The sequence below is a fragment of the Loxodonta africana genome, chromosome 5, assembly GCF_030014295.1.
Source record: "Loxodonta africana isolate mLoxAfr1 chromosome 5, mLoxAfr1.hap2, whole genome shotgun sequence".
Taxonomy (NCBI): Eukaryota; Metazoa; Chordata; class Mammalia; order Proboscidea; family Elephantidae; genus Loxodonta; species Loxodonta africana.
In genome coordinates, this window is record NC_087346.1 from 158,419,246 (window position 1) to 158,443,256 (window position 24,011).

General features: G+C 48.0%; 2 protein-coding genes across 8 annotated transcripts in view; both read left to right on the top strand.

The window, feature by feature from the left end:
- SH3BP2 (SH3 domain binding protein 2) overlaps positions 1 to 7,630 on the top strand; it is a 52,661-nt gene extending 45,031 nt beyond the window's left edge. For all 4 annotated transcript variants that reach the window (XM_064286162.1, XM_064286161.1, XM_064286160.1 and 1 more), the window contains one exon: positions 325 to 7,630. In XM_064286162.1, coding sequence (XP_064142232.1) covers positions 325 to 462 — 138 coding nt within the window. In that variant the 3' untranslated portion in view covers positions 463 to 7,630. The remainder of the gene's footprint in view (positions 1 to 324) is intronic.
- Positions 7,631 to 7,975: 345 nt separating this feature from the next.
- The window catches only part of ADD1 (adducin 1), a 103,953-nt gene continuing 87,917 nt past the window's right edge, over positions 7,976 to 24,011 (top strand). For all 4 annotated transcript variants that reach the window (XM_010591342.3, XM_003411254.4, XM_023549690.2 and 1 more), the window contains exon 1: positions 7,976 to 8,081. The gene's annotated coding sequence lies outside the window, so the exon portion shown is untranslated. The remainder of the gene's footprint in view (positions 8,082 to 24,011) is intronic.

Consider the following 24,011-nt stretch of genomic DNA (forward strand, 5'->3'; position numbering starts at 1 on the left):
ATCTTCCCCCACCCCTCCCCTGTCACCTCAGCCTCCCTCCTCTCCTGGCCTAGCATTGTTCCCAGTGGACCCTGGAGGGGACAGGGTGATCGTCCCCAGACCTTGGGTTTATTTACAGACTTTTCCAGGGGTTCCCTGGATAGGGGAGGGGGTGAAGTGGGGGCTTGGGGCGCACAGGCTTGGTAGGGTACTCAGACATGGAGGTCACTCGGGGTGCCAAGAGCAGGCCTGGCTGCACTGTTGTAACTACCACCGGCCCCGGGGTACAGATGGGGCACCGGCGGGGAGGGAGGCCCCCCTGACCCGCCACCCTCCACCCCACAGGACTCCAAGTTCTACCTGGAGGGCGAGGTCCTGTTCGAGAGCGTGGGCAGCCTGGTGGAGCACTACCACACCCACGTGCTGCCCAGCCACCACAGCCTGCTGCTGCGGCACCCCTATGGCTGTGCCGGGCCCAGGTGACCCTGCCCCGGGCGGCCGGGCAGACAGGCCACGCAAACGGAGACGGACTACGCGGGAGGAGGAACCGGCTGCAGTGGGAGGAGGAGCCGGCTGCAGCACGTTGCCCTAACCCGGGCTCACGAGGCTGGCACCTTCTAGAATCTGGCCAGGCCCAGCCCCACCCAGCAGGCTGGGTCCCCAGGGCTGGGCCCAGGGCACGGGCTGCTGCAGACTGAGGGGATCTCCCTCTGTGCCCTGTCCTTTCCCACCTCCCAGGAGCCCAGATCCCAGGACTGAGCCACAGCTAGTCTTCCTGGACAGGCAGCCCGGCCCTGGCCCAGCATATCTACCCTCAAGGGGCCGGGAGCTGGGCAGGCCGGAGCAATCAATGGGGGCAGGGCTGGTCCCAGCACCCACAGTAACGCTAAGACACAGGCCCCTAGAGGGCCCTTGCCACACAATAAAGCACAAAGGACCTTTGCCTCAGTGCCCGGGGCTTGATTGGGAAGGAAGGAGGACCCAGGTATCCTGAGCACCTGTACAGATGTGCACAGGGACAGGCCAGCAGGCTCCAAGACCTCAGCCTTGGCTGCTGTTACTCTTCTGGGCTTACAGGGCACAGGGTTCAAGGGACTTGTCCAAGGCTCACAGCTAGTCAGTAACATAACAGAGGACCCGGACCCTCGGCAGTCTGGGCTCAGAGCCACACTCTGAAATGCCAGGCTCTGTCACCACAGGTCAGACCCCGGGCTGGGCAGCAGGGCTGAAGCACCCAAGGCCCCCCACAACTGCAGATGGTTTATTCACAGAATTAATGAGCAGTTATCGAGCGGCTCCTGGGAGCCTGGCACCTGGAGCTGGGTGTGCATGTGAGCAATGCCCTGTCCTGGCTAGGGGCTCGCAATCCAGCGTGGGGACAAGTGAACATGAGGCACTCATGGCGCATAGTGTCCAGAGCAGCGGTGTGTGGGGCTGGGGAGCTCGGAACCCAGCATGGGCCATAGGGAGGCTTCCTGGAGGAAGTGACGGCTACCCTGGGGCTGGAGGAGTAGGCCTGGCTAGGCCAAAGGTGGGTGCGGCTGGTGTTACCCAGGTGCCCCAGTCGCCTAGGGATACCTGGCCCAGCCCTGATCGCTTCTCACTTTCTGCCATGAAATTCCAGCAGGCCCTCTCCTGGCATGGCTGCCCAAGCTAGATTTGTCATGAAAGTAGACTTAGCTGGGGTCAGGGCCAGAAGGGACCCCAGGGTCAGGCTTGGCTGAGGTGAGGGCCAGAAGGTACCCCAAGGTCATACTCCACTGGGGTCAGGGCCAGAAGGGACCCCAGAATCAGACTCAGGGTCAGGGCCAAAAGGAACCCCAGGATCATGCTTGGCCCTGGTCAGGGCTGAAATGGACCTCAGGGCTACACTCAGCTGGGGTCAGGGCCAGTAGGGACCTTAGGGCCAGACTCAGCCTGGGTCAGGGCTGGAAGGAACCCCAGGGTCAGGCTTGGCTGAGGTCAGGGCCGGAAGGGACCCCAGGATCACCTGCTCCTCACCCCACTGTATGTTGGGGAAGAAGAAGCTTGCTCTGTAAAAACCAAGCCAAGGACAGTGGATGACTAACCCTCCCTGGGAATGGGCTGTTTCTTTGGAAGCCACCAGGCGTGTTCTGAGGGGCTATGTGTCTGCTGCTCTGGAGGAGAGAGAGATGAAGAGGGCTAGTGGAGGTGGGAGACTGTGGCCCTGGGGGCACCGAGGAATGCAGTGGGGCGACAGGCCCCGCGGACGGCAATGTCCCTCTGCTTCCAGGAGCTGGATGTCCATGCATCTCCATCTCCGCAAGTGCTTTCTCGTCAGCCCCTCCTGGGAGGGTAGGTGTGGGCGCAGTAGAGTTTGGGGCACTGGGAGTTTCTGGCTGTCCGTGCCATCTTTGGGGAACGCCAGCGATTCTTTCTCCCTGCAGTTGAAATTCTTTACTCTCTGCCCTGAACTCGGGAACCCTGGGGGAGGCATGCCATCCCCCCTCTAGGCTGAGGTGTCCCTTCTTGCAAAACTCTAAAATGCGTGGTTGGATCGGAGAAGCGGTTTCCAGCCAGTGCCAAGGCCTGCAGGGTGTGGCAGGACGTGGGGCCTTATCACCCTTTATGAATTTCTGTGGGGTCTTTGGAGCCAGCTCACTGGCTGAAACATATTGGAATAGCTGTCAGAACTGGAAGGTTTGGGGTCCTGAGGCCCAGAGCTGGGTGACAAGTCCTCTGGCCACCTGGACAGATGAGGCCTATGGCTTGTGAGGCGCACTCTGGCCCAGCCCTGCTCACCTCACCTTTTGGGCCTGGGGCCTGCCGGGCAGAGTGGCCCACCTCTTCTCAAACTGCCCCCTGGTCTGAGGCCTCAGTTGCAAGAGTGTGTGTATTGCGTGCCAGGGGCAGGGTCTCAGGCCATAGTCTCCCGGCGCGAAGGTGCGGCCAGAAGGGGTTCCCACCCCCTGCCGAGACCCACCATGAACGTTCCAGTCCATTTACTGAACACTTCCCAGTTCCTACTGCTGGGCTGGGGCCTGGACATTTGCTCGGACAAACAGCTGCTATTACACCCATTTTAGAGATAAGAAAACTGAGGCTTAGAGAGGCCTGGGTTCAAGTCCCAGCCCTGCCACTTACTGCTATGTGACCCTGGTCTGTTCTTCACTGCTCTGAGCCCAGGCCCTGGTCCCACCAACCCTCACAACCCATAGTCATTTAGAGAGTGTGTTTAGTCCACTCCGTCTGCTTCCAGGGCTTTGGGAGTGCCTCACCCAGCAGAGCCGTTCCCACTACCTACTGCCTACTCCCAACTCTGGGTCACTGCTAGGGAGAGGAATCACATTGAGTGGAGCGCCCCCTGCTGTCTGGGGCTCAGGCTGCAGCTCCAAGGAGACGCTTCTAGCGTCTGAGGCCCTGGTGGGGTCCCTGAGCAGGGGCTAGGGAAGAAAAGGCAGAAAGCCTGGGCCTGCAGCGCTTCTTGCCTGGAAGGGGATGGCTAAGAGGACACTAAGATCATTCCAGAGGAGGTGGAGCAAGGGGAGGGGTCACAGCCTTCTTTGTGGTCCAGCAGCATTGAGGCCCCCACTGGGCTCACTTACACACAGCCTACTGCTCCCTGTCTGTCTTCATGTTCTGATGGCAGGCCTTGGGGAGGGACTCACCCTCACGGGGCGCAGTGGCCCCCCAAAGGTGATGGATAGACAAACCCTCACCACCAGAAAAGTGTATGCAAGTTATGGTCCCTTTCAGGCTCCCTGCCAGCCACTCTCGCAGAAGGGAGATTCACGGTGTGTGGAGCAGACCCTGACCTCACCTGCCCCCCTGAAGACCCTTCCTTGGCTCCTCAAGGACCTCATTAGGCCATCGAGGCTGCCTGGCAGCTGCCCCTCCATCACCCTCCAGCTTCAGCCCTGGCCATGCCTGGAGCCACTCAGAGTTGCAGCATGCTCATCCCGTCGCCCCTCCTTTATTTCCTGTGGAGTAAAACACACATATGGACAAGTGGAAATACCATAAACGTACAGCCTAACCAATTCTGTATAATCATGACCCCCGCCGACAAATAGCTTCACCAGCACCCCAGAAGCGCCTACTTGCCCTCCCCATCACAGCACCCCTGACCCATGTATGCCTTTGTTGTTGTGTTGTGGTTAGCTGCCATCTAGTCAGCCCCTGACTCATGCCGACCCCACACACAACAGAATGAAATGTTGCCCAGTCCTGTGTCTGTCACGTTTGGCTGGGGATCAGGCTGGGTTTTCGTTGGCTGAGTTTTTGAAGTAGATTGCCAGGCCTTTCCTCCTAGTCCATCTTAGTCTGGAAGCTCCATTGAAACCTGGTCAGCAACACACAAGCTTCCACTGACAGACAGGTATTAGCTGTACATGAGGTGCATCGGCTGGGATTCGAACCTGGGTCTCCCGTGTGGAAGACGGGAATTCAACCACTGAACCAGCACTGCCCCCTTCTCTAGGCCTTTACCTCCCAAGTGTGCACGTAAACCCCAGGGTGTTGCCTGCTTGTGTGTTATTTGAACAGAATTACACAGGTACAGGCTTGAGTGCCTGGCTTCTTTTGCTCGGCATTCTGTCTCGTGGGATTTCTCCGTGTCGCTGTGCATAGCTGAGGTCTGTTTGAGTTCGTTGCTGCGTGCCATTCTGTTGTGTGACCGTATCAGAGCTCGTGTATCCCTTTAACTGTAGAGGGACTTTTGGGTTGTTTCCAGTTTGGGGCAACCACAGACAATGGGAACAATCAATGGTATTCATGTCTGTAAGGCATGTGCATGAGTGTCCCTAGTGTCTGTCCCCAGGAGTCTGATTCCTGCATCCTAGGGGAAGGTCCCCTTAACTGTATTTCAAGAATATTCTTCCAGTTTCCACTCCCACTGGGCACCACATCATTCTATCACTCCAATTGCTTGGTGTACCTTTCATTCTTGCTGATCTGGTGGGTATATAATTACGGTTTTAATTTGTATTTAGCTAACTTCTAAGGAGATTGGGCACATTTTCACATGTTTAACCATTTTGATTTTCCTCTCCTGTGAAATGTCTACTTGAGTCTTTTGCCTGTTTTTCTATGTGCTGTGTGTCTTTTTCTTATTAATCTGTAGGAGCTCTTTATGTTGTCAGGAATGGGTTACAAATATCTTCTCTAACTCCATGGCTTGTCTTGGCTGTCTCTGTGTTGTCTTTTGATAACCAGAAGTTCTTCTTTTTTAAAAATAATTTGTTTTATTTTTTGTTGTTGTTGAAAAAATACACAGCAAAAACATACACCAATTCAAGTTTCCACATGTACATCTCAATGACATTGATTACACTCTTCAAGTTGTGCAACCATTCTCACCCTCCTTTTCTGAGTTGTTTCTCTACATTGACATACACTCATTGCCCCCCTAAGGTTCCTATCTAATCTTTTGAATTGCGGTTTCCAATTTGATCCCACGTAGATAATTCTTAAAGAGCATAATTCTCAAGGCAGACATTCTTTACTAATTAAGCTAAACTATTGTTTGGTTATAAGAAGGCTTTAGGGGATATTTTTGGTTTAAGATGTAAAGATTATCTCAGGGCATTAGTTTGGGGGGTTCATCCAGACTCCATGGCTCCAGAAATTCTGGATTCTATGAAAATTTGAAATTCTGTCCTACATTTTCCCCCTTTTGGTCAGGATTCTTCTACAGAATCTTTGATCAAAATTTTCAGTTGTGATAGCCAGGCACCATCTGGTTCTTCTGGTCTCATGGCAAAGGAGGCAGTTGTTAATGGAAGCAACAGAAGTTCTTATTTTTAATGCTGTTGAGTTATCAATCTTCCCATTTTGGTTGGTGTTCTTTGTGACTTTCCGGGCTCCTGACCAACCAGCAAAACCATTTTCTACCGTGCAGCTTAGTCCATATCTCTCTCCACACAAGGTGAATGGCCAAGTTCACCATGTGGATGTTTGCCTACTGGGACGATTTCCCCTCTCCACTATTTTTCAGGGTGACTCCTGAGTGAGGACAGTGCAGCACCAGGCTATGTCCAACTCACACTAACATATTGAGCCAAGCTCCCTGGGAACCAAGCTCAGGCTTTTCCCTCCTCTGTCACTGGGTCATAGGGAACTCCCCTAAGAACCACAGGTGTGAACCGAGGGGCAGACATCAGTGCTATAGCAGTGGGTGTTGTGGGGTCTGGACCACCTATCTCTGGGCCTGCTAGAGTTCCACCCTAGATCTACCACTTCCAGATTATGATGGATCCCTGCTGGACCTGCCTGACCTTATGAGCTGGTGGGTCTGACAGCTCACGATGGGCAGTCCTGGCCTATGGTCTCTCAACGCTCCATAGAAATGTGCTGTTTCTACCAGTAGCAAACTAGAAACTACTTTGTGAGCTTCTTGGATCTTTGGGTTTGTAGTTTTCATAAAGTTTGTAAGAATTTCAGCCATTGTATCTTTAAATATTATTTCTATCCCGTTACCCCTCACCTCCACTTTCAGAGACACCAATTATATATATATTAGGCCCCTTGAAGTTGTCCCACAGCACATTGTGGTCATTCTTTTCCATTCTCTTTTCTCTCTGTGTTTCATTTAGATTCTTTTGTTATGTCTCCAAATTCACTTAACCTTTTTTTCTGCTGTGTCTAATCTGGTAATCCCATCCCGTGTATTTTTCATCTCAGACAGGGTATTTTTCACCTCTAGATGTTTGCTTTGGGCCTTTTTTGTATCTGCCGTATCTCTACTTAACACACTCATACCTTCCTGTCCCGCTCCCTTTCTCCTTCTCTTCTTTCGGCAAGCCCTCACTGATACCTCTTGAGGGTCAGACCTTGTGTTAAGTGGGAGCAAGAAGTGAGAAGTGACAGAACTTGGAGTCTTCTGAGAAAAGTCAACTTCTTGGAGAAGTGCCCCAAGAAAGGTCACTTACGCCCACAGACAGTATTCCCGACCCTTCTCTGGGCAAAGTGGAAGGGGGCCCCGTTGGGAGAGGAGGCCTGAGTTCCACACTATTTTGCCACTGCTCCTCTCTGGGCCTCAGCTTCCTGTGGGTGTAATGGGAACAACAGGTCCTGCCAGTCTGTTTCCCTTGGCCCTTTTGGGGCTCAGATGAGAAAACAGGAGGGATAGTACGGGGAAGGCGCTGTTCTGTCTGGTCTCGTAAGCTAGACTCCACGTCATTGGCTGGTGGCCTGGCCCTACCAGTGCCCTGTCCAAATTCATTCCCTGGCCCTGCAGAGGTGAGCCAGCTTCATCAGGCCAGGGCTCCCGGTGCCGAGCAGCGGCCCCACCTGTGGAGCCTTATCAGGGCTCACACACTGGCCCCACCTTGTCTGCCAGCCCCGCCCCAAAACTCTGCCCGCGGACCCGCCCTTCCGCAGGAGCCTCTGGGGAACCAGCGCCCCGCGGTCTGCTGGAGAAGGGTGAGCGAGTGTCGTGAGGCTGGGCCCCTGGGCTCTGTACGCCACGCCCCTGCCTCCCCACTGACCCGGGCCGGGCAGCCCCCTGGCCGGAGGATGAGGCTGTGACCCAGAACGGGCCGTTTAGCGTGCGCGTCCTGTGGACCTGGCCACAGCAGGCCCCCCAAAAACGTCTGACGACCGACAGTGAATGAATGAATGACTGGTGCCGGCTGGGGGGGCGCCCCAGGGCTATGGGAGGCGCGGCTTGTGCAGCCGACCGTCAGCGACAGAGCCAGTAGGATCGCGGCCCGCCGTCCCGAGGCGGCCGCCCAGTCGATCGGTGGCGCGTGAGCTTGTCTGCGCCCCGAGCCCGGAAGCGGGAGGCGGGGAGGCCGCCCGGCCCCGCCCCAAGGCCCTGCCCCCAGCCGCGCGTGCCCGCCCCTCCACGCGCTGCCGCTTGCAGCCAATGGCACGGCGCGTTGTTCAGGCGGTGCGCGAGGCGCCGGACCAATGAGGAGGCGCGGTGTTGGGCTGCGGCGCCGCAGGCCGCACCCTGGACCGGGTGGGGCGAGGGCTGAGGGGGCGGAGAGGCCGGCGGCGCTGGGGCTCCGGGCCAGGGTGCGCGCGGCGGGCAGGAGGCGGAGCCCGGCCGGAGCCGAGCCCCGCGGAGAGGTCGGACGGGCGCGGCGGACGCACTCGGCCCGCGGAGCCCCGCGTGCTGCCCACGGTTCGCCCCTGAGGTGAGGCCCGCGGGCCGGGCGGCGGGTGACGGCCTAGCGGAGCGGGCGCGGCCGGGCTCGCGCCCCACGGAAGGGGCGTCAGGGCCCGGGGCGTCCGGAGCGCGGGGCTTGCGGCCGCGGGGGCCCGAGCAGGCCGAGCGACGTGGGGAGCTGGGCGCGAGCCTCGGCCGCGGGGTGGGCCGCGCCCCGGCAGCGCTGGGAGGTGGAGGCGACGCCGGCCGGGGGCGCTCTGGTCCCGGGGGCGGCAGGACGCTCGGCCGGGCTGCTGCAGGGCCGCCCGGGGAGTGGTCACTGTCGCCGGCCGCCGCGTAGACGCGGTGCAGGGGGACGGGGCCTCGAGGCGAGGGGCAGGCGCCCCTGGGCCGGGCGGGGGCTCTGCAGGGGCCGGGCGGGGGCTCTGCAGGGGCCGGGCCGCTCCTAGTGACGGCCCCTCCCGGCCTGGAGCCCGCAGGGCAGGTCGGCGCTCGTGGACCGGAGTGACAGCTTCTGCCCTGGGAGAAGAGCCAGGCTGCCCGCGGGCGTCAGAGCGGCCGTGCTGGGACTTCAGCGACAGGGCTGGCTGTTGGCGGTCTTCGCCCCCCATCGCTCTATTCATTCGTTTTCGGACTTTTTTGGGGGGCGGGGGGAGGAGTTGTCACAGGGCCTTTGCCTTTGAGAATTTCTTTTGCTGTTGTAATTCCTGGCTGAAGGTACGTCGTTAGGTGACTCGTGTTCACTTTATGCATACCTACCTTGAAATGTTTTTGGTTCTTCTGAAATCGCTGTTGGTGTGACCGAAGGATTTTATGTCTACAATGACGTACAGCAATTGTCATATCCCCAAGGACCAAAAACACAGCTGGTAGCTGTATGCATTGCTGGCAAGTTATTATAGAAAGATTTTTTTGTGTGTGAAAAATTAGTTGCAGTCTTAATAGGAGTAGGAAATAGGATGCTGTCTTTGCTGAACGCATCAGTAGAGGCGTCCATTGAAAACAAACCTTGAGCAGACGAGCAGTCCAACAGGCACCAAGGAGGGAAGGGCATTTCAGGCAGGCAGGTGAGTGGTACCAAGGTGGGATGGTAAAAATCGGAGTCTTTAATTATGGCCAAATGCTAGCAATGTATAAGTTATTTTTTTTAATCCAAAATTTTAGTATACTCTTGATTCTGACTATGGGAAAAACTAGAATAGCAAAAAAAAAAAAAAGAAAGAAAAGTTGTTTTTTAAAGGAAGCGAGTGGTTTTGACAGTCAGAACTGCTTTCCGGAGCTTTGATGTGGTTTACAGCGGTACAGCTGGCATGATCTGTTAGTTGACTACTTGGCGTGTTTAGGTTTTAGAGTTACAGAGGCTCACTGGATGATGTGAATAAACTCTACCCAGTCTGCGAGCAGTGGAATGTTTTCTAAAAAATAATTTATACAAGTTTTGACAGTATCTGATAACTGATCGTGTTTTGTTTCAGTTTTGTTATTGACTTTACATAATAGCTGTTTCTTTAGGGGATTGTAAGTTTTTTTTTTTTAAATAATTTTTATTGTGCTTTAAGTGAAAGTTTACAAATCAAGTCAGTCTCTCACACAAAAACCCACATACACCTTGCTACACACTCCCAGTTACTCTCCGCCTAATGAGACAGCCTGCCCTCTCCCTCCACTCTCTCTTTTCGTGTCCTTTTCGCCAGCTTCTAACCCCCTCCACCCTCTCATCTCCCCTCCAGGCAGGAGATGCCAACATAGTCTCAAGTGTCCACCTGATCCAAGAAGCTCACTCCTCCCCAACCCATTGTCCAGTCCAATCCATGTCTGAAGAGTTGGCTTTGGGAATGGTTCCTGTCCTGGGGCAACAGAAGGTCTGGGGGCCGTGATCACCGGGGTCCTTCCAGTCTCATTCAGACCATTAAGTCTGGTCTTACGAGAATTTGGGGTCTGCATCCCACTGCTCTCCTGCTCCCTCAGGGGTTCTCTGTTGTGTTCTCTGTCAGGGCAGTCATCTCTTGTAGCCGGGCACCATCTAGTTCTTCTGGTCTCAGGATGATGTAGTCGCTGGTTCACGTGGCCCTTTCTGTCTCTTGGGCTCTTAGTTGTCGTGTGACCTTGGTGTTCTTCATTCTCCTTTGATCCAGGTGGGTTGAGACCAATTGATGCATCTTAGATGGCTGTTTGCTAGCATTTAAGACCCCAGACACCACTCTTCAAAGTGGGATGCAGAATGTTAATAGATTTTATTATGCCAATTGACTTAGATGTCCCCTGAAACCATGGTCCCCAGACCCCTGCCCCTGCTACGCTGGCCTTCGAAGCATTCAGTTTACTCAGGAAACTTCTTTGCTTTTGGTTTAGTCCAACTGTGCTGACCTCTCCTGTATTGTGTGCTGTCTTTCCCTTCACCTAAAGTAGTTCTTATCTACTATGTAATTGGTAAATACCCTTCTCCCGCCCTCCCTCCGTCCCCCCTCTCGTAACCACAAAAGAATGTTTTCTTCTCAGTTTAAACTATTTCTCAAGTTCTTATAATAGTGGTCTTATACAATATTTGTCCTTTTCCAGCTGATTAATTTCACTCAGCATAATGCCTTCCAGGTTCCTCCATGTTATGAAATGTTTCACAGATTCCTCACTGTTCTTCATCGATGCGTAGTATTCCATTGTGTGAATATACCATAATTTATTTATCCATTCATCCGTTGATGGGCACCTTGGTTGCTTTCATGTTTTTGCTATTGTAAACAGTGCTGCAGTGAACATGGGTGTGCATATATCTGTTCGTGTAAAGGCTCTTATTCCTCTAGGATATATTCCAAGGAGTGGGATTGCTGGATCGTATGGTAGTTCTATTTCTAACTTTTTTTTTTTTTTTTTTAAACAGATTTATTGAGGTATAATTTACATACCATAAAATCATCTATTTTTTTTTTATAATAACTTTTATTAAGCTTCAAGTGAACGTTTACAAATCCAATCAGTCTGTCACATATAAGTTTACATACATCACACTCCCTACTCCCACTTACTCTCCCCGTCTTGAGTCAGCCCTTTCAGTCTCTCCTTTCTTGACAATTTTGCCGGCTTCCCTCTCTCTCTATCCTCCCATCCCCCCTCCAGACAAGAGTTGCCAACACAATCTCAAGTGTCCACCTGATATAATTAGCTCACTCTTCATCAACATCTCTCTCCCACCCGCTGACCAGTCCCTTTCATTTCTGATGAGTTGTCTTCGGGGATGGTTCCTGTCCTGTGTCAACTGAAGGTCTGGGGAGCATGGCCGCCGGGATTCCTCCAGTCTCAGTCAGACCATTAAGTTTGGTCTTCTTATGAGAATTTGGGGTCTGCATCCCACTGATCTCCTGCTCCCTCAGGGGTCCTCTGCTGAGCTCCCTGTCAGGGCAGTCATCAATTGTGGCCGGGCACCAACTAGTTCTTCTGGTCTCAGGATGATGTAGGTCTCTGGTTCATGCGGCCCTTTGTGTCTCTTGGGCTCTTAGTTGTCATGTGGGCTTGGTGTTCTTCATTTTTCTTTGCTCCAGGTGGGTTGAGACCAATTGCTGCATCTTAGATGGCTGCTTGTTAGCATTTAAGACCCCAGACGCCACATTTCAAAGTGGGATGCAGAATGATTTCATAATAGAATTATTTTGCCAATTGACTTAGAAGTCCCCGCAAACTATGCTCCCCAGACCCCCGCGCTTGCTCCGCTGACCTTTGAAGCATTCATTTTATCCCGGAAACTTCTTTGCTTTTGGTCCAGTCCAATTGAGCTGACCTTCCATGTATTGAGTGTTGTCTTTCCCTTCACCTAAAGCAGTTCTTATCTACTGATTAATCAATAAAAGAACCCTCTCCCACCCTCCCTCCCTCCCCCCCTCGTAACCACAAAAGTATGTGTTCTTCTCAGGTTTACTGTTTCTCAAGATCTTATAATAGTGGTCTTATACAATATTTGTCCTTTTGCCTCTGACTAATTTCGCTCAGCATAATGCCTTCCAGGTTCCTCCATGTTATGAAATGTTTCAGAGATTCGTCACTGTTCTTTATCGATGCGTAGTATTCCATTGTGTGAATATACCACAATTTATTTAACCATTCATCCGTTGATGGACACCTTGGTTGCTTCCAACTTTTTGCTATTGTAAACAGAGCTGCAATAAACATGGGTGTGCATATATCTGTTTGTATGAAGGCTCTTGTATCTCTAGGGTATATTCCTAGGAGTGGGATTTCTGGGTTGTATGGTAGTTCTATTTCTAACTGTTTAAGATAACGCCAGATAGATTTCCAAAGTGGTTGTACCATTTTACATTCCCACCAGCAGTGTATGATAGTTCTATTTCTAACTTTTTAATGAAGCGCCAAATCGATTTCCAAAGTGGTTGTACCATTTGACATTCCCACCAGCAGTGTATAAGTATTCCAGTCTTTCCACAGCCTCTCCAGCATTTATTATTTTGTGCTTTTTGGATTAATGCCAGCCTTGTTGGAGTGAGATGAAATCTCATTGTAGTTTTGATCTGCATTTCTCTAATGGCTAATGGATTGTAAGTTTTTAGTTAGTTCTTTTAGTAGTCCTTGTGTTGAATCAGGAAAATATGGAAATGCTTTATAAGATAGTAAGGCATTTTTATTATATGAAGCTTAGAGTTTAAATTGACTGTTTAATTTTTTTTTGTTTTTACATTTTAAGTCTTTATATATGCATGTAAGTAGATAGAACAGTAGAGTAAGTCCTCATTTCCTATCACTGAGCTCCCGTCATACCAGCTCTCAGCCAGCTTTGCTTCGTCTGTACCTTAAAATCACAGAAGCATCGTTTTAACTGTTAAATATTTCAGTATGTGTATCTAAAAGATACTGTTTTTTTAAAAAAGAGAAACACATATCACTGTCACAAAAAATGATTGCCAATTCCTTAATATCTTCAAATATCCAGCCAGTGTTCACATTTCCTCAGTTGCTTCATAATATTTTTCAGCAGTTTGAATCAGAATCCAAAACCTGTACCTTTTGACTGGTGTTAATCTGTAGACTACCCCTCTGTCATTTGTTTTCTCTTGTAATTTATTTCCTGCTGAAGTTCTGTGGTTTGTCCTGCGGAGTTACGCACAGCCTGGATTTTATTCTGTGTTGTAGTTTAATGATACAGAATTTCTTGTAATTATATCTAAGGGCGTAATCAGATTCAGGTTTGATTTATTTTTGGCAAGAAGTCTTCACAGGTAAGTAGGCAGATAGTGACTTTCTTCTTGTGAGCAGCCCTTGATGCTGGATGCCTAGAATCATTTAAGTAGGCATTGAAAAAGGCTGATAATTTAGTTCTGTAACTTCTTTATTTACTACCTGGAATACTTCTATAAAGAGACGTTTCCCCTCATCCACTATTTGGTTACCTTGAAGTATAACTTATTTATGAAAGGATAAATGCTAAATTCCTCTCATTTATTTACCACTTTTCAAAATAATGAGTTGTTTCCCTATCATCCTTCAAAAGTGGCCAGCAAGTTGTATATGTGTGTTTGTGTCATTATAAACTCATGGGTTTAAACATTTTTGATGTGTTTAAATCCATCATAGGTATTTTTCTTATTGATGTTGAGATCGTCCCATATTTGCCCAGCAGGAACCTGTTCGCATTGGCCCCTAACTCCTCTGGACATGGATTACTGATACTTCTAGTTCATATGCCAGAGTATAGAATTTGACTTAACCTTCTCGATTATATACCTATATCTTTTTTCTTCCAAATTAGCTCTGTTCTAATTGCTCATTGTTTTATCTCACGCTATATACATCTTAGTCTCGGAAGAATAATGCAAACGCTACCACCTACCAGTGAAAACAGCTTAAGAATGTCTTTTGCATCCTTGCTAGGGGTGTGTAGTCAATTTACTGTGTTTTAAAGTCAGAATAGTTACTGTATGGTTTTGGCACAACTGTAAATATATAGTTAAGTTCATTTTCTTTTCCATTTTGCTTTCAGTAACTAGGGGTTGCTTTTTTTAAAATTTAGCTTTGTTTTATAAGTAAGTAAGATATTAAAGATTTTCAGAGTCAAATCTATAAAACAGGGCACGTTCAAAGAAGTTTCGCTTTTGTCCCTGTCCCGTTCACCCTGTTCCCACCTTCTCTCATAGATGCTTTTTTAATTTGTAATTTTGTAGTTAGAGTGTATTCATACCTCTTTTATTTGTTAGGTGGTAGTATGTTTCCAAGGAGCTGCTGGTGGATTTGAACTGCCGACCCTTTGGTTAGCAGCTGAGCTCTTATTCACTGTACCACGAGGAAGTTTAAACCCACCAGCTGCTCCTTAGAAATCCTCTTGGGCAGTTCTTCCCTGTCCTGTAGGATTGCTATGAGTTGGAATCTACTTGATGGCATCAGTTTGGAGCCCTGGTGGCATGGTGGTTAAGAGCTCGGCTGCTAACCAGAAGGCTGGTGGTTTGAATCCACCACCTTCTCCTTGGAAACCACTTGGGGCATTTCTGCTCTGTCCTGTAGGGTCACTATGACTTGGAATCAACTCGACAGTGACAGGTAGTATATGACACTTTTTCCACCATGCTTTTTTCACTTGACATTAAATTGTGGTGCCAATTCGTGGTATAATATAGATATATTTCTCATTCCTTCTTAGGATTGCATAGTACTCCTTTATGTGGTTATAACATGGTTTATTTGGCAAGATATGACTGCTTTTTAATGTGAGCTCACCACAAAAATCCAGTAGTGGCATTTTTCCTGATACGGTACTGTGGTTCGGTGAGAATTTTCTGGTATATTTTAAGTTATCAGAATGGAAGGGATTATTCATGTAGTGTGATGTAATACTGCAGCATTCCATCCTACTGAGAAGATTTTAGTCTTCTGTTGTGTGTAACAAGGGGATACTGCGTGATTTAAAGTCAGGAACGGTGTGCGTCAGGGCTGTGTCCTTTCACCATACCTCTTCAATCTGTGTGTTGAGCAAATAATCCGAGAAGCTGGACTATATGAAGAAGAACAGGGCATCAGGATTGGGGGAAGATTCATTAACAACCTGCTTTACAGAGATGACACAACCTTACTTGCTGAAAGTGAAGAGGACTTGAAGCACTTACTAATGAAGATCAGAGACCACAGCCTTCGGTATGGATTACAGCTCAGCATAAAGAAAACGGAAATCCTCACAACTGGACCAGTGAGCAAGATCGTGATAAATGGAGAAAAGATTGAGGTTGTCAAGGATTTCATTTTAGCTGGATCCACAATCAACACTCATGGAAGCAGCAGTCAGGAAATCAAAAGATGCATTGCATTGGGCAGATCTGCAAGAGACCTCTTTAAAGTGTTAAAAAGCAAAGATGTCACCTTCAGGACTGAGGTGTGCCTGACCCAAGCCATGGTGTTTTGGATCGCCTCATGCGTGTGAAAGCTGGACGATGAATAAGGAGGACCAAAGAATTGATGCCTTTGAACTGTAATGTTGGAGAAGAATATTGAATGCTCCATGGACTGCCAAAAGAATGAAAAATATGTCTTGGAAGAAGTTCAACGAGCATGCTCCTTGGAAGCAAGGATGGGGAAACTACATCTCACATACTTTAGACATGTTGTTAGGAGGGATCAGTCCCTGGAGAAGGACATCATGCTTGATAAAGTAGAGGGTAAGCGATAAAGAGGAAGACCCTTAATGAGATGGATCGTCACCGTGGCTGCAACACTGGGCCGAAGCATAACAACGATGGTGAGGATGGCGCAGGACCAGGCCGTGTTTTTCATTCTGTTGTATACAGGGTCGCTGTATTGGAACCGATTCCTTAGCACCTAACAACAACAGCAACATTATGTGGTAGTTAACAGCTACAGTTTTGCCTTTTTCTTTTTAAAACAGCTGTCATTTCAGCCTGTCAGTTGCGGTAATGTTTTGGGTGGGTTTCAGATATGTCATTTTTGAGATAAAATCATCTAATTCACTTTGACACAGTAAGTTCATTCTAACTAATCAGGTCGTTAATATCATAGTGATCTTGTGTTTTTACCCATTGTTCTCTCACCCATTGTCCATCCACATATTCATTGCCTCTGAAACATTTAGGCTTTAAAATCTAAAATACTAAACCTGTAGATTTTAAGTATGTGAAAAACAATGCCTGTAGCCATGGTCGTTAATGCCGTCTTGCTAACATCAGTTTTGTCAGTTTTGCCTGTAAAATGTACCTGGAATCAGCCCTTCTGTCTTCATCTCCACTCTCACCACCTTGGTTCCAACAGCTGTCATCTTTCCCTCGGACCACCGCTGTGGCTGCCCTTCTTATTTCCTGCCTCCTTTCTCCCCATCTATTCTCCACCCATCAGCCAGGGTGATTTACATGAAACACAAATCACATCGTGTTCTGCCCGACTTAGAGTAAAATCCAGACTTCTTGCTGTGATCTCCAGGCTTCCTTTCTGCTGTTCGTCCCCTTGCTCATCGATGCTGCATTTGCAGCGTTCTTCCTGCAGCGCGCCAGCTCTTTCGGCTTCAGTTAGTTGCACACTGATCCTTCCGCCCAACCCATTCTTATGCCACTCTACGTGGCAGCTCCTTTTCATTTAAGCATGGCCTCTGCTTAAGTGTCCCGTAACAAGATCCTCCTTGATTGCTCTCAGTTTTAATTATTTACTTGTTTATTCTTGTTTGGTCTTCCACAGGAATGATGTCCCATGAAGGCTGAGACCATATTCACCCCCCGTTTAAGCTGGCATTTCTGTGCCCTTGCTAGAATGGTTTACCTGAGTCATAGGCTCGACCATGTCACTTCCCATGTAGAGCTTTCCAGTGGGTCTCCACAGCCTGTAAATCCTGAGCTGGGCCAGGTTTCTGAGGTTTGGTCTCCTCCCACAACTTCAGTCTTACCTCTTGTCTCACACCCACACTCTTGTCTCTTACCGGGCCTTGATTTTTGCCTCCCACTGTCTACTTTTTTTTTTTTTTACTGTATACTGAGCATGGTAACCTGACATATAGTAGGTAACCAATAAATATTTGTGGAGTAAATGAATGATTTAAGATTCAGTCTGTGAAGTCTTTGTGAAATTAAGTCACTCTTGGCAAAATGGTAACTAAAAACATGTGGCCATAAACCTTCAGGGAAAATGATAGCTAACAACATAAGGTCATAAGCTTCAGAGAAGGCTACAAAAAGAAGGTAGAATTTAAACTTGATTTTGAAAGATGAGTACAGGGGGTAAAGCAAAATGTCGTTTCGTGAAGGAGAAATGAAAGATTTTTTAGACTTAAGCTTTTTTGGCGCCATGTTTTCGGCCAGTGGTTTAAAAACACGTACCCACAGATGCAGAGATCCCCACTGCCAGACCTGCCGAATCCCAGCCTGGGGCCAGGAGATTAGGCGGCATCCCCGGATTAGGAACCACCGTTCTGTGATATCGCTTGTTGAACAGTAGTCCCCATTTGGCCAGCGTTGCAGTGGACCCGGGACCACCATTCTGTGGCTGTGGGGTTACTGTCCGTATTGCGTGCCTGCATCATGGCGTACTGCCACTGGACTTGCCTTTCTTACTTGTCACTCTCTCTATTTAAATGGTTGTCAAAAAAATAGGGTGATGCTCTTGATAGGCAACATAGAATTTCCAGAATTCAGGTTTTAAATTTGAATTTTTATCTTTTTAAGTGTTATGTGCCAGTCATTGTGCTTCTATGCGTTATTTAATCCTTATAACATCCTGATAGGCAGATACTTTTATCTTTTCAGTTGAAAAAAACCAAGAGAGTAAGTAATTGCCCAAGTTCACACAGCTAGGAATTGGTGGAGCTGGGCGTCAAACCAGGCCTGTCTGACTCTGGAGACTGTGCTCTTAACCATCAGGCTATACTGCCTGCCTTTTGTATACTTCCTGAGTCCTAACACTTTTGACACTTGATTATAACTGTTGGTCTTGGTCATCCCCATGAGAGCAAGAGCTATGTCTGCTACTTTATTTCCAGAATCTAGTACAATGCTTACCACAGAGTAGGCCCTTATATATGTGTTGAATTAATGTTATTTTTAAAAATCACCACCCATCTGTCAGCTTGTCGTACTGTGATGGCTTTCATGTTTCTCTGATGCTAGAAGCTAAACTACCAGTATTTCAAATACCAGCAAGGTTACCCATGGTGGACCGGTTTCAGTGGAGCTTCCAGACTAGAACAGACGAGGAAGAAAGGCCTGGCCATCTACTTCCAAAAATAGCCAATGGAAACATATGAATCACAGCATTACCCAGCTCACTTGCATTGGACATGTCATCAGGAGGGAGGAGTCGCTGGGGGAGGACATCAGGTTTAATGAAGGAGAGGGTCAGTGAGGGCAAGGAGGACGCTTGATGCCATGAGCTGGCACAATAGGTGCCACAAGGAACGTGCCAGCGATCATGAGAAGGACACAGGACCAGGCAACATTTAGTTCTGCTGTACCTAAGGTTGCCATAAATCAGAGGGGACCCGACAATGGATATCTGCCTACCTACTTACCTGTGTATGTATCTTTAAAGAGCTTAGTCATAAGGTGCAGTGTTCATGGATGATCATTAAAGGAAGTGTGGCTCGTCTTTTCCCTTAAAGGTGCAGTGTTCATGGATGATCATTAAAGGAAGTGTGGCTCGTCTTTGCCCTTAAAGGCGCAGTGTTCATGGATGATCGTTAATGGAAGTGTGGCTCGTCTTTTCCCTTAGAGCAGGCACCTTTCTGTGAAGGACCAGACACTAAACACTGTAGGCGATGTGATCTTAGTTGTGGAAGTGTGGCTCGTCTTTGCCCTTAGAGCAGGCGTCTTTCTGTGAAGGACCAGACACTAAACACTGTAGGTGATGTGATCTTAGTTGTGGAAGTGTGGCTCGTCTTTGCCCTTAGAGCAGGCGTCTGTCTGTGAAGGACCAGACACTAAACACTGTAGGTGATGTGATCTTAGGTGCAGCTACTCAGCTCTGTTGTCACTGTGCAAAAGCGGCCATAGGTATAATACATAAATGACTATGATGGTGTCTTGATAAAACTTCATAAATGCTGAAGTTTAAATTCATTTTCATGTGTTATGACAGCAGAAAAGAGGAGGGCCCTTGACAAGATGGATTGACACAGTGGCTGCAACAATGTGAGGATGGCGCAGGACCGGGCAGCGTTCCCTTCTGTTGTACATAGGGTCGCAGTGAGTTAGAACCAACTCAGCAGCACCTAACAACCACAACAACAACATGACATGTTACTATTTTTTGGATTTTTTTTCAACCTTTTAAAATTAAAAAACCCATTTTTAGCTTGTGTGCTTTATAAAAAAAAACATGCAGTGGCCCTGATATGTCCTGGGGGCTGTAGTTCTCTAAGTCCTGCCCTGTTACTGTTAGGTGCCATCTGGTCTATTCTGACTCATAGCAACCCTATGTACAATGGAGTGAAACACTGCCTGGTCTTGCCCCATCCTCAGAATCATTGTTATGCTGATCCCTTCTGATGATACGTCCAAAGCATGTGAGACGTAATCTCGCCATCCTTGCTTCTAAGGAGCATTCTGGTTGTATTTATTCTAAGATACACTTGTTCATTCTTTTGGCAGTCCATGGTATAGTCAGTATTCTTCGCCAACACCACAATTCAAAGGCGTCAATTCTTCTGTCTTCCTTATTCGTTGTCCAGCTTTCACATGCATGTGACAAGATTGAAAACGCCATGGCTTGGGTCAGGCGCACCTTAGTCTTCAAAGTGATATCCTTGCTTTTCAATTCTTGAAAGAGGTCTTTTGCAGCAGATGTACCCAGTGCAATGCGTCTTTTGATTTCTTGACTGCTGCTTCCATGAGTGTTGATTGTGGATCGAAGTAAAATGAAGTCCTTGACAACTTCAATCTTTTCTCCGTTTATCATGATGTTGCTCATTGGTCCAGTTGTGAAGATTTCTGTTTTCTTTATGTTGAGGTGTAATCCATACTGAAGGCTGTGGTCTTTGATCTTCATCAGTAAGTGCTTCAAGTCCTCTTCACTTTCAGCAAGCAAGGTTGTGTCATCTGCATAACGCAGGTTGTTAATGAGTCTTCCTCCAATTCCGGCATCCTGTTCTTCATAATCCAGTTTCTTGGATTATTTGTTCAGCATACAGATTGAATAAGTATGGTGAAAGAATACAACCCTGATGCACACCTTTTCTGACTTTAAACTACTCAGTATCCCCTTCTTCTGTTTGAACGACTGCCTCTTGATCTGTGTACAGGTTCCTCATGCGCACAATTAAGTGTTCAGGAATTCCTGTTCTTGGCAGCGTTACCCGTAATTTGTTATCATCCGCATGGTTGAATGCCTTTGTGTAGTTAATAAAACACAAGTGTCATGGATTGAATTATGTCCCCCCAAAAATGTGTGTATCAACTTGCTTAGGCCATGATTCTCAGTATTGTGTGGTTGTCTTCCATTTTGTGATTGTAATTTTATGTTGAGAGGTTTAGGGTGGGATCGTAACACCATCCTTACTTAGATCACCTCCCTGGTCCAATGTAAAGGGAGTTCCCCAGGGTGTGGCCTGCACAACTTTTATCTCTCAAGAGATGAAAGGGAAGCAAGCAGAGAGTTGGGGTCCTCATACCGTCAAAAAAGCAGCCCTGGGAGCAGAGCACGCCCTTGGACCTGAGATTCCTGTGCTGAGATGCTCCCAGACCAAGCAAAGACTGATGACGAGGACCTAACTCCAGAGCCGACAGAGAGAGAAAGCCTTCCCCTGGAGTCGGCGCCCTGAATTCGGACTTCTAGCTTACTGGACTGTGAGAGAATAAACTTCTCTTGGTTAAAGCCAGCCACTTGTGGTGTTTCTGTTACAGCAGTGCTAGACAACTAAGGCAATGGGTAAACATCCTTCTGGTGTTCTCTGCTTTCAGCCAGGATCCACCTGACAGCAGCAGTGACATACCTGGTTCCACGTCCTCTTCTGAATCCTGCCTGAAATTCTGGCAGTTCCCTGTTGATATACTGCTCACAAGATCCTTTCTTTTTTCAATTGTTATTAAAAAAAAAAAAATTGCCGATTTGATGTTTTTCACACGTACCGTTTAGTGGCATCAGTTACATTAATCGTGTTGTGCAGCCATCGCCAACATCCGTTGTTAAGGGTGTTCTTTCTTTTCATCAAAAAATCTGCTTTACTTTGAGTAGAATTTTCAACTTCATTATTCTTGCTTTACCCCCAAAGTTTATATTTTATGTGTCTTCTTTAGTGCAGCACATTTCAGTTGTGGTTTAATAGAAGGAGCTATTTGGAGTTAGACCTCATTACACTAAGCTGTGTAACTTTCTTTGCCAAGTTACATAATCTTGTTTCCTGAAGAAGCTGTGGTGACGCAGTGGTCAAGCGCTCAACTGCTAACCCAGAGGTGAGTGGTTAACCCACCGGCCAGTCCGCGGAGAAAGATGTGGCAGTCTGCTTCCGTGAAGGTTGCGGTCTCGAAGACCCTGTCCTGTACAGTCGCTATGGTCAGAGCCTCCTCGATGGCCGTGGCTGTAGATACATTGTACATGAACTGGCTGGCATTATACCTGACCCAGAGGAAGAACATAAGAAATGGTGGGCCCATTTCTTTGCCTCATCTCCTCTACTTCCTCTACCGCACCTGGGCAAATCACTTCCTCTTTTTCTGAACTTTAGTTTCTGTATTAGTTTACCATGGTGTCATAGCAAAGTACCACAGAATGAGTGGCTTAAAATGACAGAAATACTCTGTCTCACAAATTTGAAGGCTAGAAGTCTGAACTCAGGCTGTTGGCAGAGCCATGCTTTCACTGAAGGCTTGAGGGAAAAATCCTTTCTTGTCCCTCCTAGAGTCTGGCAGCCCTTGGCTTGAAGCCACAGCCTAGCTCCAGCCTTCACGTGGCCATCTTCCCTCTGTGTGTCTTGTCTGTGTCTCTGCTCTTTTACAAGGATACTGCTCATACTGGGTTAGCACTGTTATGGGTTTTATTGTGTCCCCCTAAAATATGTGTTTTAAATCCTAACCTCTGTGCTGGTGGTTATAATCCTGTTTGGGAAGGGATTGTCTTTGTTATGTTAATGAGGCAGGATTGGTGTGGGGTGTATCTTGAGATATAAAAGAGATTAAACAAGGGAACAGGACAGAGACGGGGAAGAGATCTGCCAAGCACATGAAGATCACCAAGGAACAGAAGGTCAGAAGAGACAAGGCCATTCCTCTTGAGCTGGCAGAGAAAGCCTTCCTCTAGAGCTGGCACCCTGAATTTGGACTTCTGGCCTTCTAAGGTGTGAGAAGATGAATTTCTGTTTGTTAAAGCGGCCCACTTGTAGAATTTCTGTTATGGCAGCACTGAGTAGATAGCTGTCTTAGACATCTAGTGCTGCTTAAGAGAAATAACACAAGTGGGTGGCTTTAACAAGGAGAAATTTATTTTCTCACAGTCTGTTAGGCTAGAAGTCCAAAATCAGGGTGTCAGCTCCAGGGGAAGGCTTTTTCTCTCTGTCGGCTCTGGAGGAAGGTCCTTTTCATCTATCTTCCCTTGGACTAGGAGCTTCTCTCCACAGGAACCCTGTGTCCAAAGGATGTGCTCTGCCCTTGGCACTGCTTTCTCGGAGGTATGAGGTCCCCAAGTCTCTGCTTGCTTCCCTTTCATCTCTTGTAAGATAAAAGATGGTGCAGGCCACACTCCAGGGAAACTCCCTTTACACTGGATCAGGGATGTGACCTGAGCAAGGGTGTTACATCCCACCCTAATCTTCTTTAACCGCAGACAGAGATTATGATTTATAACACATAGGAAAATCACAAAATGGGGGACAGCTACACAATACTGGGAATCATGGCCCAACCAAGTTGACACATATTTTTGGCGGATACAATTCAATCCATGACAATAACTAAGAACTTGGTACTGAGAAGTGGGAATGCTGCTCTAATAAATACTTACAATGTGGAACTGGTTTTGGAATTGTTTAATGGGTAGAGGCTGGAAGGGTTTTAAGGTGCCTAATAGTAAAAGCCTAACTTGCCTTGAAGACACTGCTGCTAGAATTATGGACGTCAAAAGCAATTCTGGTCAGGGCTCAGAGGAAGTGAGAGCAATAGAGAAAGTCTCTGTCATCTTAGCTGGAACATGTGGTGCCAGCAACACAATGTTGCTAGAAATGGGAACGTTAAATGTGCTTCTGGTGAGGCTTTAAAAGAAAACGATGATTGTGTGATTGGACAGTGGAGGAGGAGTGATACTTTTTATGCAGTGGCAAAGAACTTATTTATACTGTGTTCAAATGTTTGGTGGAAGGTAGAACTTGTAAGTAATGAACTTGGATATCTGGCCGGTGAGATTTTCAAGGAGGATCTTAAAGGGACCACACGATTTCTCTTTGCTGCTTATAATAAAATGTGAGGAAAGAGGTAGACTTAAAAATGAATGGTGCAAAATGAAAACAGAACTTAAAGATTTGGAAAGTTCTGTTTTACAAACTAAGGACACATGTCCTAGAATGTTCACCAAGGACATGGCTACACAATCTTTTGTTAAAGAAATTAAACCTATGACTGATGGATCTAACCAACAACCACAGCAGAAAACCCATCAGCTTAGGTTGAAGGGGAAAGAGAAAGAACAAAAGGAAAGAACACTGCTCTTTGGAATTCTACAGGCAGGAAACAGGCCAGAGGAGCTACATTTGTTCTCCTCCAGGAAAAGAAAAAGAAAATTCCTGGAACAGCTTAGAGATCAGCAGAACTATTGGAAGGTGCATGGGAAGCAGGGTCTTCTTGGTTTCAGAGGGTGGGCCCACGGGCTCCTGGATCTCAAAGGGTGGAGCCACAGCCTCCTAGATTTCAAAGAGTTGAACCTTCGCTAACTTGGTTCCAAAGTGTGGGACTGCTTTTAAGTTGTGCCAGGGGGATGGGGCTGCTGGCCAAAGTTGAGGTGGCAGGGCTGCTGTGCCCAAGGGGCAGAAGAATGGGGCTTGCCAGGGCCA